The 12537-nt window shown below is 42.8% G+C and overlaps 2 protein-coding genes across 2 annotated transcripts; one reads left to right on the forward strand and one right to left on the reverse strand.

Moving 5' to 3' along the window:
• fdxr (ferredoxin reductase) lies at positions 1–8303 on the forward strand. Its single transcript, XM_061705956.1, has 12 exons — positions 1–85; positions 303–391; positions 681–776; positions 1529–1651; positions 1732–1845; positions 1934–2035; positions 2361–2468; positions 3447–3531; positions 5303–5502; positions 5571–5742; positions 5824–5997; positions 7401–8303. The coding sequence occupies exons 1-12, from the start codon at positions 10–12 to the stop codon at positions 7529–7531; spliced, it is 1470 nt and encodes a 489-aa protein (XP_061561940.1). The 5' UTR covers positions 1–9; the 3' UTR covers positions 7532–8303.
• Positions 8304–9706: 1403 nt separating this feature from the next.
• Positions 9707–12259, reverse strand: LOC133395275 (protein kinase 4-like). Its single transcript, XM_061664033.1, has one exon. It carries the CDS (start codon positions 12257–12259, stop codon positions 9707–9709), a length of 2553 nt encoding a protein of 850 aa, XP_061520017.1.
• Between the last annotated feature and the right edge of the window lie 278 nt (positions 12260–12537).

Here is a 12537-nt window from a genome sequence, read left to right on the forward strand (position 1 = left end):
AAATACAAAATGGGTGCTTTGACAAGGCTGTTTGCCGGTGTCACATTGAGGACGTGGAGAAGGAGTAGATGGATAAGTCGACGCGGTGAGTCAACTTTATTATACGTTATTGTTAAACTTTTTTTTTTTTTTTAGCATTTCAAGTAAGCTTTGGCTGTGTAAAAAGCAAGCGTCTAAAACGACTGCAGTTATTAGCTTTCGAGCTTGGTTGCTGTCAATTTCTTAGCGTTTTTTCCGGAAATGATCAAGCTTGACAATTTGGGCTTTTTAAAATTATTATTTATTTTTTGTATTGCCTCCAGGAGAGGCAGCGTTTTCCTCATGTAAACCGAAGGTGTGCGTTGTTGGCAGTGGACCAGGAGGTTTCTACACAGCACAGCACTTGATCAAGGTAAATACAGTATACACACTTTTTCACCATGGCGTCACAGGTACTTCCGGGTGGTAAAAGCTCAAGCCATTTCATAGTAAACAAACCACTCCTGTCAATTGACAAAGGCAGCTCAATTAATAAAACTGGGTAAAAAGCTCGAATGAGGATGTATTTATTTATTTTTTATTTTTTTGGGCCTTCTCTACCATGTTAAGTTAAACTCGGACATAGTTAACATCAGAAATCCGGTAAGGGAAATATACTTTTTGAAGGCACTGTATGGTTAAATCGTTGCTTATTTTCCCAGGCTCGTCAAGATGTTGAGGTGGATATTTACGAGCGACTACCCGTCCCTTTTGGCCTCGTCAGGTTCGGGGTCGCCCCGGATCATCCTGAAGTGAAGGTGAACCTTAAAGGAAATGATACAGACCAGATTAATGGTCCAGGTGTCTGTGACATGTCTCAAGGGTCAAGACTTATAGAACACTTTACACAGCCCATTTTTTGTCTTGCTAAAATTAGCCAATTTTTAGGGGGTGGCCCTGTCTCATGCGAGTGAGCCAGCCGTCATCCTGCCCAATATATTGCTGGGCCGATGGCAAGTCCGGCTTTCGTCACCATGACGACCGACTAGAGGGGCTTTGCAGGCTTTGGAGACTATAAAAGCATTTTTACTCGTGGAGGCAGCACCTAAAACACTATGCTGTAATGCAGGGACACATTGCCAAACACAAATACCCTACCACCACATTGACAAATTCCCAGTTGTATTTAACTTTTAAGTTCAATACAGTGCATCTTACTTTTAAAAATGTGTTTGGATTTAAACATGTATCTGGGACCAATTTGTATTTAACTTATGTGCAATACGTTTCAATTGAATTGTTATTTAAGAAAACATATTTTCCTATATAGAAGTGCATTGCTAATGTTCAAATTCCTTACAATATTATTGAAAATACTTTTTAGTAATAAAACCTGTCTTGTTTTTGATGAACACTTAGAGTATTTTTTTGTTAGTAGTCATTTAAAACTACTAAAGTGGGGTTAACATTTGAATTCACTGTTGCAAAAAATGAAACTGATTTATGATTAAGAAAAACAACACTAATTTACCAGTTTTTTTTGTCTCTTTCTTGTCTGTAATCTCCTCAGAACGTCATCAACACGTTCACGCAGACTGCCAAACATGCACGCTGTAGTTTCTACGGAAACGTGAACGTTGGCAAGGATGTGAGCGTTCAAGAGCTGCAGCAAGCGTACCATGCAGTAATACTCGTAAGAAGCTTTCGTTCAAAACTAGCTTGGAGGAAGTGTGTTTTTTTTTTTCTTATATATTGTTGTATATGTTATCATAGAGTTATGGGGCAGAGGGAAACAGGAGGATGGGGATACCCGGAGAAGACTTGGCCGGTGTTTACTCCGCCAAAGACTTCGTAGGCTGGTACAATGGACTGCCAAGCTGCCGAGAGGTACGTCTCTTCATGGGGAATCTTTCTTCTCCTTTTTCTTCTTTATCCTCAGATATCAGATTGTAAACCATTATCTTTTCTCATTCAGCTGAGCCCCAATCTGAGTTGTGAAACAGCAGTCATTCTGGGACAGGGCAATGTGGCTTTGGACGTCGCAAGAATATTACTGTCACCTACTGACATTTTAAAGGTAAGTGGATGGCTAAGGCTGTGCTGGTGTTGACGGTATTTGCAGATGTGAAGGAACTCATTTGATCTAAATTCTTCCAACATATTTTGCTGCCCCATGGTGAACACCCAATTAAATTACCAATGATGGTTCCCGTCTATCTAGATTAAGGGTTATAATTTATCAGTGGTTTAGGGATTGTAATATAACAAGACAGTTGACATAAATTTGGGGGCTGCCCTTTCTCAGTTGAGTGAATGGACTGGATATGAGTGTTGTCTGTGGCAGAGGGAATGCATTCATCTATCCGTCTACATAAAATAATATTGGTTGTGGTTATCTGCAGAACACCGACATCACTCAGCCTGCCCTTGAAGCTCTGATGGAGAGCCAAGTCCGCAGGGTGCTCATTGTCGGCAGGAGAGGACCCATGCAGGTTGCGCACACAATCAAGGTGTGTCAGTTTTCAAATAACTATAGTACAACAACTGATGTTGACTTTTGGAAGATAATACAAATCAAGTCACTACATGTGTATAATGTAAGTAAGGTAACAATTGAGACGAATGTAACATTTACACAGTGTTATTGTCGGTGTGCAATTGATGCTTCTGTAAGTAGTACAGTGGAATCTCTAAAGTCAAACGCTATACACTTCAAAATGTTCTGGTGGTACTGAAGTCACACTAAATGTCAGGAGTTTGAACTCATTTGAATTCAAACTATGCATGTGCTTTTCTTTTTCGTTGGCTGAACCACCTCAACAAGGTTTGTCAGGAGATGAACAAAACATTTACTGCTCCGTCACCATATGATAGCAAAATTTTTTTTTGAAGGTCAAGTGTTTTATTGTTCAACATTTTACAATTAACAGAGATTCATGTCTTTTTACATTTATCTAACAAGTAACAATATGAAAAAGGAAGCTGTGTAAGATTCATCTAATTGTGGTTTCATCCTTAACGATAAAGCTGTTAAATACACACTGTTTTTTTGTTTTATATATATATATCTTAACTGATTTTTAAAATTTGAGGGACCCATCACATTGACAAGGAAAAAATCGGCACGTGTCAAATTAGTGCTCAGTGTGTGCAGGGACACATTGCAAAACAAATACCCCATCACCGCATTGACAAATTCCCAGTTGTATTTAATGTATGTTATGTAATGTTTTTAATTGTAGTGTTATTTGTATGTGGTTTACTGGAGATGAAAAACCCAGCACACCACACCTTACAATAGCAAGTCTCCTCCTTCAATACCAGATATCTGTCGCAGCACCACCACTGACCTGTAACAGGCAACATGGTGCTACAGGTCATCAAGACTGCCAGAAAATACAAATAAGACAAAAAAATAGTAGTAGAAAAAGAAATGGAAGACACCAGGCTAACATTCATTCTGCCTTATGGTATTATTATAAATGCAGGAGCTTCGAGAAATGGTGACGCTACCAGGCACCAGACCTGAGATGGTGCCAGGTGATTTTGAGGGTGTCCCTGAGGTTCTTCCAGGTGAGAAATCATCTAAATATTATCAAGTAATCACTTGTTACGTTTTTATTTTACACTCACTCATCCCTTTCGTCAGGTAAATTTGCATATTAAAAAAAACCCCTGCCCTTACAAACTTAATAGTTAGATGTGACTGACAATGGTAGTGCAATATTAATTTAACAGTGTTTTTTTTTTCTACTGGGTGTAGAACTGCTTATGATGACTATGTGTATAGCAGGAACAGCATCGAACATAGGCTGTGGTTTACAGGCAGTTTAAATACTTTCCTCTCCACCTTTCAACTATAAAGTCAGTCATTCTTGTATTCTCCTTTTCAAACGTTTTCTTATGTAAGAAAGAGACGTTGTTCCCCACAGTTATCTGTCCTCGTTCCACTGACCGCAGGGCATGTCCTTGCCAGAGAAATAAAAACAGGGCTGATTGATACGGTGTATAGTTCAGGGGTGAACATTTGTACATAAAGGTAGGGTGCTACTTAACTTGCACACCACTACAGGAAATGTACTATGACCAGTCTGTTTTGAAATACGTTGGTGTAATTCACACGCTTCCCTTTCTCACCCGAGTGAATACATTGCATAAATATAAGGGGCAGTCCAAAAGCAATGTGCACAATTTAATTTAACCTACTAATATATTTCTTTTTCATAAATTTTCACAGTTTGTAGTTTAAATACTTGTTTGAAGGTTTATTAAAAAAAAACTACATTTTGTTAGGGTGATGAAGAAGCGATGGGTAAGTACGGCATCCAGGAAAGGAACTTGGAGGGACAGATGGTGGTAGACTTTGCAAAAAGGATAAAAATGGCTGTAGTGAACACCTTTTTCCAGAAGAGGCAGGAACATAGGGTGACCTACAAGAGCGGAGGTAAAAGCATGCAGGTGGATTACATCTTGTGCAGACGATGTAATCTGAAGGAGGTTACCGACTGTAAGGTTGTGGTAGGGGAGAGTGTGGCTAGATGGCATAGGATGGTGGTGTGCAAGATGACTCTCGGGGTTGGACTGGAAGATTTGGAAGACAAAGGCAGAGCAGAGAACCATGTGGTGGCAGATGAGACAGGACGAGTGTTGTGCAGCTTTTCAGGAAGAGGTGAGACAGGCTCTGTCCAGAGCAATGTTGAGCGTGGTCAGGAAGTGAAGAAACGAGTCCAAGCAGGTTGGAACGGGTGGAGGAAGGTGTCAGGTGTGTTATGTGACAGACGAGTCTTTGCTAGGATGAAGGGCAAAGTTTATAAAACAGTGCTGTGGCCAGCCATGATGTACGGATTAGAGACAGTGGCACTGAAGAGACAACAGGAAGCAGAGCTGGAGGTGGCGGAAATGAAGATGTTGAGGTTTGCTCTCGGAGTGACCAGGTTGGATAAAATTAGAAATGAGCTCATTTCAGAGGGACAGCCAAGGTTCGATGTTTTGGAGACAAAGCTAGAGAGAGCAGATTGCGATGGTTTGTACACGTGCAGAGGAGAAATAGTGAGTATATTGGTAGAAGGATGATGAGGATGGAGCTGCCAGGCAAGAGAGCTAGAGGAAGACCAAAGAGAAGGTTGATGGATGTCGTGAGGGAAGACATGAGGGCAGGTGGTGTTCGAGAGGAGGATGCAGAAGATAAGCTTTCATGGAAAAGGATGACGCGCTGTGGCGACCCCTAAAGGGACAAGCCTAAAGGAAAAGAAAGAAGAAGAAGATGGGTAGTTTGGGAACGTATCCCCCACATAAACAAAATTATATTAGCCCAAAAAACTAAAATGTGCCTTTGCTGTTTTAGATTTACCAAGACCAAGAAAACGTCTCACAGAGTTGATGTTAAAGGCAGCTGTCGAGCTTCCAGCGGAGGAGGAACAGGAAAGAAGAAGCAAATGCTTGCGCAGTTGGGGTCTTCGATTCTTCCGGAGCCCTGTTCTCGTCCTTCCCAGTCCTGATGGCACCAGGACAGCTGCCATCCGACTTGCAGTCAACAAATTGGAGGTAGATTTCCGCATCTTAATTGCTGAATTAACAATTTGTATTTTACTTGTCTGCCTGCATGTAACCAGGGTTCAGGTGAGGCTGCTCGTGCGGTGCTCACTGGCGAGGTAGAGGATGTGACCTGTGGCCTTGTCATTAGCAGCATTGGCTACAAGAGTCTTCTCATTGACCCATCAGTGCCCTTTGACTCTGGCAAAGCGATAGTCCCGAACCAAATGGGCCGCGTTCAACAATCTCCAGGTACTTACAAAAAAAACAACAACACACCAATCAATGAAAAACCAGGTATAAATTAACATCAACACCGTTCTTTCCTTTTAGGTCTGTACTGTAGCGGCTGGCTTAAGACGGGCCCAACTGGCGTGATCGCCACCACTATGAATAATAGTTTTGACACTGCAAGATCCTTAATGGAAGACATTGATGCAGGGAACTTGGACATGTCTGTTGCTAAATCTGGGTCACTAAGTATTAGAACTCTTCTCGAAAAGAGAGGTATAATTCTGGTCAATATGCTTTGTTAATTTTAAGCTGTAATACATGAGAAAAACGCTTACAGTAGTTACCGTGTTAAAAGGCGCAGTCTCAGTTACGGGGTCTAGTTCTGTATTTAACACATACATATGGCGCACCGTATTATTGGCCGCAGTCATGGTAATACATACGCTAGCTTAAAACATACGGTATGCACGCTAAAAGAGCGAAAAAAGGCAGCGGGAGCAAAACTGAGTTCGGTTGTACTTTATTGAAGTATTTAACAATGTGCTCACGTTATTTTTTGATCAATCCTCATCCACAAATCCATCAAAGTCCTCATCTTCTGTATCCGAAATGAACAGCTGAGCAAGTTCTCAATCAAACGCCAGGTTCGAGTCACTCGTTGCTGTGCGAAAGTTCGAACAAGCATCCACAATCCATTCACAAATGGTGGCGGAACTCGCCCGGCGCTGCCTCTTAGTCTTAGTAAAGCTGTGTTCGCCATCTGTCATCCATGGATCCGACGCCGCTCGCAACTTCACTTTGAATGCCCTGTTTACACGGATGTCCAGCGGTTCGTCAAGCCTCGCGGAATGATGGCAAGCCCCGAGTTACTGCACTCAGTCGAATGGTGACTTGAGACGCTTCTCCCGGCTTTTCTTTGCTCATTAATCCATTGCTCGAGCTGGTCTTCCAACTCAGGCCACCTCGCCTTGTTTCCGCGTTTTGTTTTTCTTTTTTTTACTCAACTTCGTCTTCTTGACTTGGCGAAGCTCATTTTCCTGCTTCCTCCACTTGCGAGCCATGGATTCGTTCATCTTGAATTATCTCGCGCCTGCTCGATTCCCATGTTCCTCGGCGTAACTGGTAGCTTGCAGTTTAAACTGTGCTTCATAAGAGTGTCTCTTCGTAGGTAACATTTTCGGGGGTCCTTAGCCAAACCGATGTTGTTTTGCAGAGTGCACACCCCGGAAATGCTCCCAGTCAAGCGGTTAAAAAAGAAAAAAAAAGAAAAGAAAAACACCCTGGCGCGGGGGCGTGGCTTTAGCATCCTACTTCACGCACCCTCCCCTGTCCTCAGCCACGTCCGCTTTTCCTCTGTGTAAGCAACGTGTCGACAGGAAATTCTCCCAAAAAAAAGAAAAAAGTCAAGCGACGTGCTCATCACACAACATTTATAGATGTTGGAACTCGATGCACACATAAGGCGTGCCGCATTATAAGGCGCCCATCCAGAGAAAATTTAAGACTTAGGTGCGCCTTATGGTCGTGAAAATACGGTAGTAGTAGTAAAAACTGACTTTCTGCATTACTAGATTGTCAGTGTTAAAATAAAATGGCACATTGCAAGCTCTCTATGCATATTTTGTTTGAAGTAGTCAACAAATTGCTCAAAATGCATTGTTTTGTCATCCCCGAAGGAGTGAAGCCCGTGACCTTCTCAGATTGGGAAAAGATTGACAGTTTGGAGACGAGAAGCGGTGAATCAATGGGAAAACCCAGAGAAAAACTGCTGACTGTGGAAAAAATGCTTCAGGTGGCATGGACATGATCTTCATGGCCAATTTTCACGAAAAAGTGGATGGGACGGAGTGTCACCAGTGTAGAACATTTTGTCAGAGAGCCTCGAACACATCAGGCATGGAAAATGTGTACTATGAAAATATGTATTGAATTAATTTATTGAATAGGATACAGTGAGCTACGTTTCCATAATTTATCATTACACTCATGTCTAATGTACTGTATATCAACAGGTCTATAAACAATGAGTTTACTATATTTAACGTTATATGAAATTAATCAGTTTCATAAACACATTGCATTACAATATTTTTTTTATTGTATTACTGTCTGTGTACTTTTTTAAAATATAAACTACTCAGATGTCCAGCAGGATGTCCTACACATACAGTAGTTGCAACAAACGTTTAGCTGATTATAAAGCCTGTGTAGTGGGACCTCAGACATTCATGTTAACACCAAAACTGCATTTTCTATTCATTATTGAATGAAAAAAATGAGTGGAAATAATTTCTGTATTTTGTTAGTTTATGAAACTTAATTTTTTGTTTTTTTTTAATCCCATCATGAAACATGCATGCAATTGTACCTCTCAATTTAGAGTGCTGGAGCTAATTGGAACCAATTAGCACCAGCTGTGGTCACCTGCGATAAAAGCTCGCCTGGTCAGTCTTCTTCACAACTGTTACTGAAACAATGGCTGCTGTCTGCCTCTTGGTTGTACTGGTCCATGCTGTCTTCATGTGCAAGTTTGTTAGGTTTTTTTTTTTTTTTTTTTAAATAAAACTTTTTTAAATCTTTGTTAAAATAAGAATATTTGTGTCTTGAAATGCTAAAATGAGTGAGATTAAACAAGGGGATTCCAATACTGACATGTTATATGAGCGAGTCTTTATATGAGTTGAAAAGGAAGTTGGTCAATGCCGTATTTTATTTTGAAACTAACAGCCATAAAGTACAATAGTAGGCCGAATTTAAGCAGTAGCGTTACATAGCATTATACTGTATAGTACATATATATTTACAATGTATATATGTTGTATACTTGTTGAATATTCTGTTACAATAACGCGTTTCCTCATTTAGTATGGTTGTTTTTAATGTGTAAGTACTGTAGGATATGATGTAATGGTCGGCCAATCAGAAGCCATGTCATTTATGACGTAGGCCCAGCTATGGAGTTTGCGTGAGGCACCGCACATTTCCACTTTTTGAGCTATTCAACTCATGGCAGGTTAACCAGGGACAAAACCAAGAGGGTGGAAGAAAAAAAAAAAAAATTGAAATCAAAGTGTCATGCGACGTGTGACATGAGCTAGATTGAAATCCCTCACATCTTAGTTTACAGTTGTGTAAAAAATTACATTTACAGCACTGATTCTGTGCGCGGAGGTTCAGAAGAAAATCCCAACTCGGTCAAATAAATTGTTGGCTATTTTTTTTTTACAGACAGTCCTTTTTAATTCAAGTTTGCAAGCTCCATAAACAAGAACATTACAGAACACAGCAGCAGATGGAAATTTCAGTTTGCATCAATTTGCTGCAGGTGAATTAAATTTAGCTTTGAAATACAAGGACTCAAACTGACTTTCATTTTAAAAGTACAGAAAACTTCAACTGTGTTTTTTTTTGCAGTTTGAAATGCTTTCATTGATTGCAATGTAGTTGAGAAGACTTCTGAACTATACTACTGCATTTAGTTTTGCCATGACTAGTGCTTTGAGAGCCAAGTATTTTTTGGGGTGGTTCTTTAAGTTGAACCATTGATCAATGGTAGTTTAACTTTTGTTTCACCAGATACCTGTATTTGTTTTTCCTTTAAAAGCACACATTTGAAGTTGCCACCCCCACTATAGTTAGTGAATTTAAGTTTTGATTCATGTTTAAACTGTACTTCATATTTGTGGCTTAGATCTACTTCACAAATAAAATCTGACCTTGAGTTTGATGAAGCCTTACCCCTCCTAAAACCAGCCTGTGTAATTCATGCTGGTACTTTGCGCAAAGTTTTAAGACCACTGAACAGAACGGTAGTTTTACTCTTGACTGAAATAGCTTCAGACTACCAGTATTCTAAAATTGATGCACATGTCCTTGGTTTGCACAATGTGAATGTTTTTGAGAAACACATTTAGTGAAGGGAAAGATTTTAATTCTATCAGACAAGAGTTACATAAGACTGAGCGCTTCCATGTCATACAAATCAAACATTCACAATCAACCCCTCATCTGTTGAGTCATCACCCAATCTATCATTCTGGTTGACATTCTGCGGGATTTGTTGAATGGACACCCTCTGAGGGTTGTGGCTCATTGCGTTCTGGTTGACACGCTGCTGGACTTGTTGAAAGGACTCCCTCTGGGGGTTGTGGCTCATTGTATTTTGGGTGATTCTCTCCTGGATTTGTTGAACAGACTCCCTCTGGGGGTTCTGGCTCATAGTGCTGTTCTGGGTGATGCTCTCCTGGACTTGTTGAACAGACTTACTCATAGTGTTGTTCCGGATGACGCTCTCCTGGACTTGTTGAAAGGACTCCCTCTGGGGGTTGTGGCTCATCGTGTTGTTCTGGTGGACACTCTCCTGGATTTGTTGAACGGACTCCCTCTGGGGGTTCTGGCTCATCGTCTTGTTCTGGGTGACGCTCTCCTGGACTTGTTGAACAGACTCACTCATCGTGTTGTTCTGGGTGACGCTCCCCTGGACTTGTTGAAAGGACTCCCTCTGGGGGTTGTGGCTCATTGTATTTTGGGTGATGCTCTCCTGGATATGTTGAACGGACTCCCTCTGGGGGTTGTGGCTCATAGTCTTGTTGATGCTCTGCTGGACTTGTTGAACAGACTCACTCATCGTGTTGTTCTGGTTGACACTCTGCTGGACTTGTTGAACAGACTCACTCATCGTGTTGTTCTGGTTGCCACTCTGCTGGACTTGTTGAACGGACTCCCTCTGGGGGTTGTGGCTCATAGTCTTGTTCTGGTTGATGCTCTGCTGGACTTGTTGAACAGACTCACTCATCGTGTTGTTCTGGTTGACACTCTGCTGGACTTGTTGAACGGACTCCCTCTGGGGGTTGTGGCTCATAGTCTTGTTCTGGTTGATGCTCTGCTGGACTTGTTGAACAGACTCACTCATCGTGTTGTTCTGGTTGACACTCTGCTGGACTTGAACGGACTCCCTCTGGGGGTTGTAGCTCATAGTCTTGTTCTGGTTGATGCTCTGCTGGACTTGTTGAAAAGACTCACTCATCGTGTTGTTCTGGTTTACACTCTGCTGGACTTGTTGAACGGACTCCCTCTGGGGGTTGTGGCTCATAGTGTTGTTCTGGTGGACGCTCTCCTGGACCTTTTGAACAGACTCACTCATTGTGTTGTTCTGGTTGACACTCTGCTGGACTTGTTGAACGGACTCCCTCTGGGGGTTGTGGCTCACAGTGTTCTGGTTGATGCTCTGCTGGACTTGAACAGACTCACTCATCGTGTTGTTCTGGTTGAGACGCTGCTGGGCCTGTTGAACGGACTCCCTCTGGAGGTTGTGGGCCATTGTGTTGTTCTGGGTGACACTCTCCTGGACTTGTTGAAAGGACTCCCTCTGGGGGTTGTGGCTCATAGTGTTGTTCTGGTGGACGCTCTCCTGGATTTGTTGAAAGGACTCCCTCTGGGGGTTGTGGCTCATAGTGTTGTTCTTGACATGCTGCTGTACTTTTTGAACGGACTCCCTCTGGGGGCTGTGGCTCATAGTGTTGTTCTGGTTGATGCTCTGCTGGACTTGTTGAACAGACTCCCTCTGGAGGTTGTGGGCCATTGTGTTGTTCTGGGTGACACTCTCCTGGACTTGTTGAAAGGACTCCCTCTGGGGGTTGTGGCTCATCGTGTTGTTCTTGACATGCTGGTGGACTTGTTGAACGGACTCCCTCTGGGGGCTGTGGCTCATAGTGTTGTTCTGGTTGATGCTCTGCTGGACTTGAACAGACTCACTCATCGTGTTGTTCTGGTTGACGCTCTGCTGGACTTGTTGAACAGACTCCCTCTGGAGGTTGTGGGCCATTGTGTTGTTCTGGGTGACACTCTCCTGGACTTGTTGAAAGGACTCCCTCTGGGGGTTGTGGCTCATAGTGTTGTTCTGGTGGATGCTCTCCTGGATTTGTTGAAAGGACTCCCTCTGGGGGTTGTGGCTCATCATGTTGTTCTGGGTGACGCTCTCCTGGACTTGTTGAACAGACTCACTCATCGTGTTGTTCTGGTTGACGCGCTGCTGGACTTGTTGAACGGACTCCCTCTGGGGGTTCTGGCTCATCGTGTTGTTCTGGTTGACACTCTGGACTTGTTGAACAGACTCCCTTTGGGGGTTGTGGCTCATAGTGTTGTTCTGGTTGACATGCTGCTGGACTTGTTGAACGGACTCCCTCTGGAGGTTGTGGGCCATTGTGTTCTGGGTGACACTCTCCTGGACTTGTTGAAAGGACTCCCTCTGGGGGTTGTGGCTCATTGTGTTGTTCTGGTTGACACTATGCTGGACTTGTTGAACAGACTCCCTCTGGGGGTTGTGGCTCATTGTTTTGTTCTGGTTGACTTGAACGGACTCCCTCATAGTGTTGTTCTGGTTGACACTCTCCTGGACTTGTTGAAAGGACTCCCTCTGGGGGTTGTGGCTCATCGTGTTGTTCTGGTTGACACTATGCTGGACTTGTTGAACAGACTCCCTCTGGGGGTTGTGGCTCATTGTTTTGTTCTGGTTGACTTGAACGGACTCCCTCATAGTGTTGTTCTGGTTGACACGCTGCTGGACTTGTTGAACGGACTCCCTCTGGAGGTTTTGGGCCATTGTGTTGTTCTGGGTGACACTCTCCTGGATTTGTTGAAAGGACTCCCTCTGGGGGTTGTGGCTCATCGTGTTGTTCTGGTTGACACTCTCCTGGATTTCTTGAAAGGACTCCCTCATCGTGTTGTTGTAGTTGACGCTCTGCTGGACTTGTTGAACGGACTCCCTCTGAGGGTTGTGGCTCATAGTGTTGTTCTGGTTGACGCTCTGCTGGA

Source organism: Phycodurus eques, chromosome 19 (assembly GCF_024500275.1).
Source record: "Phycodurus eques isolate BA_2022a chromosome 19, UOR_Pequ_1.1, whole genome shotgun sequence".
In the NCBI taxonomy this organism is placed as follows: domain Eukaryota; kingdom Metazoa; phylum Chordata; class Actinopteri; order Syngnathiformes; family Syngnathidae; genus Phycodurus; species Phycodurus eques.

Excerpts from the sequence above, each read along its gene's own strand:
- fdxr (XM_061705956.1), top strand. The coding sequence starts at position 10 with ATGGGTGCTTTGACAAGGCTGTTTGCCGGTGTCACATTGAGGACGTGG. Across the intron at positions 1,652-1,731 it reads CGTACCATGCAGTAATACTC|AGTTATGGGGCAGAGGGAAA; the intron begins GTAAGAAGCTTT and ends ATGTTATCATAG. Across the intron at positions 2,469-3,446 it reads AGGTTGCGCACACAATCAAG|GAGCTTCGAGAAATGGTGAC; the intron begins GTGTGTCAGTTT and ends TTATAAATGCAG.
- LOC133395275 (XM_061664033.1), bottom strand. The coding sequence starts at position 12,259 with ATGAGGGAGTCCGTTCAAGTCAACCAGAACAAAACAATGAGCCACAAC.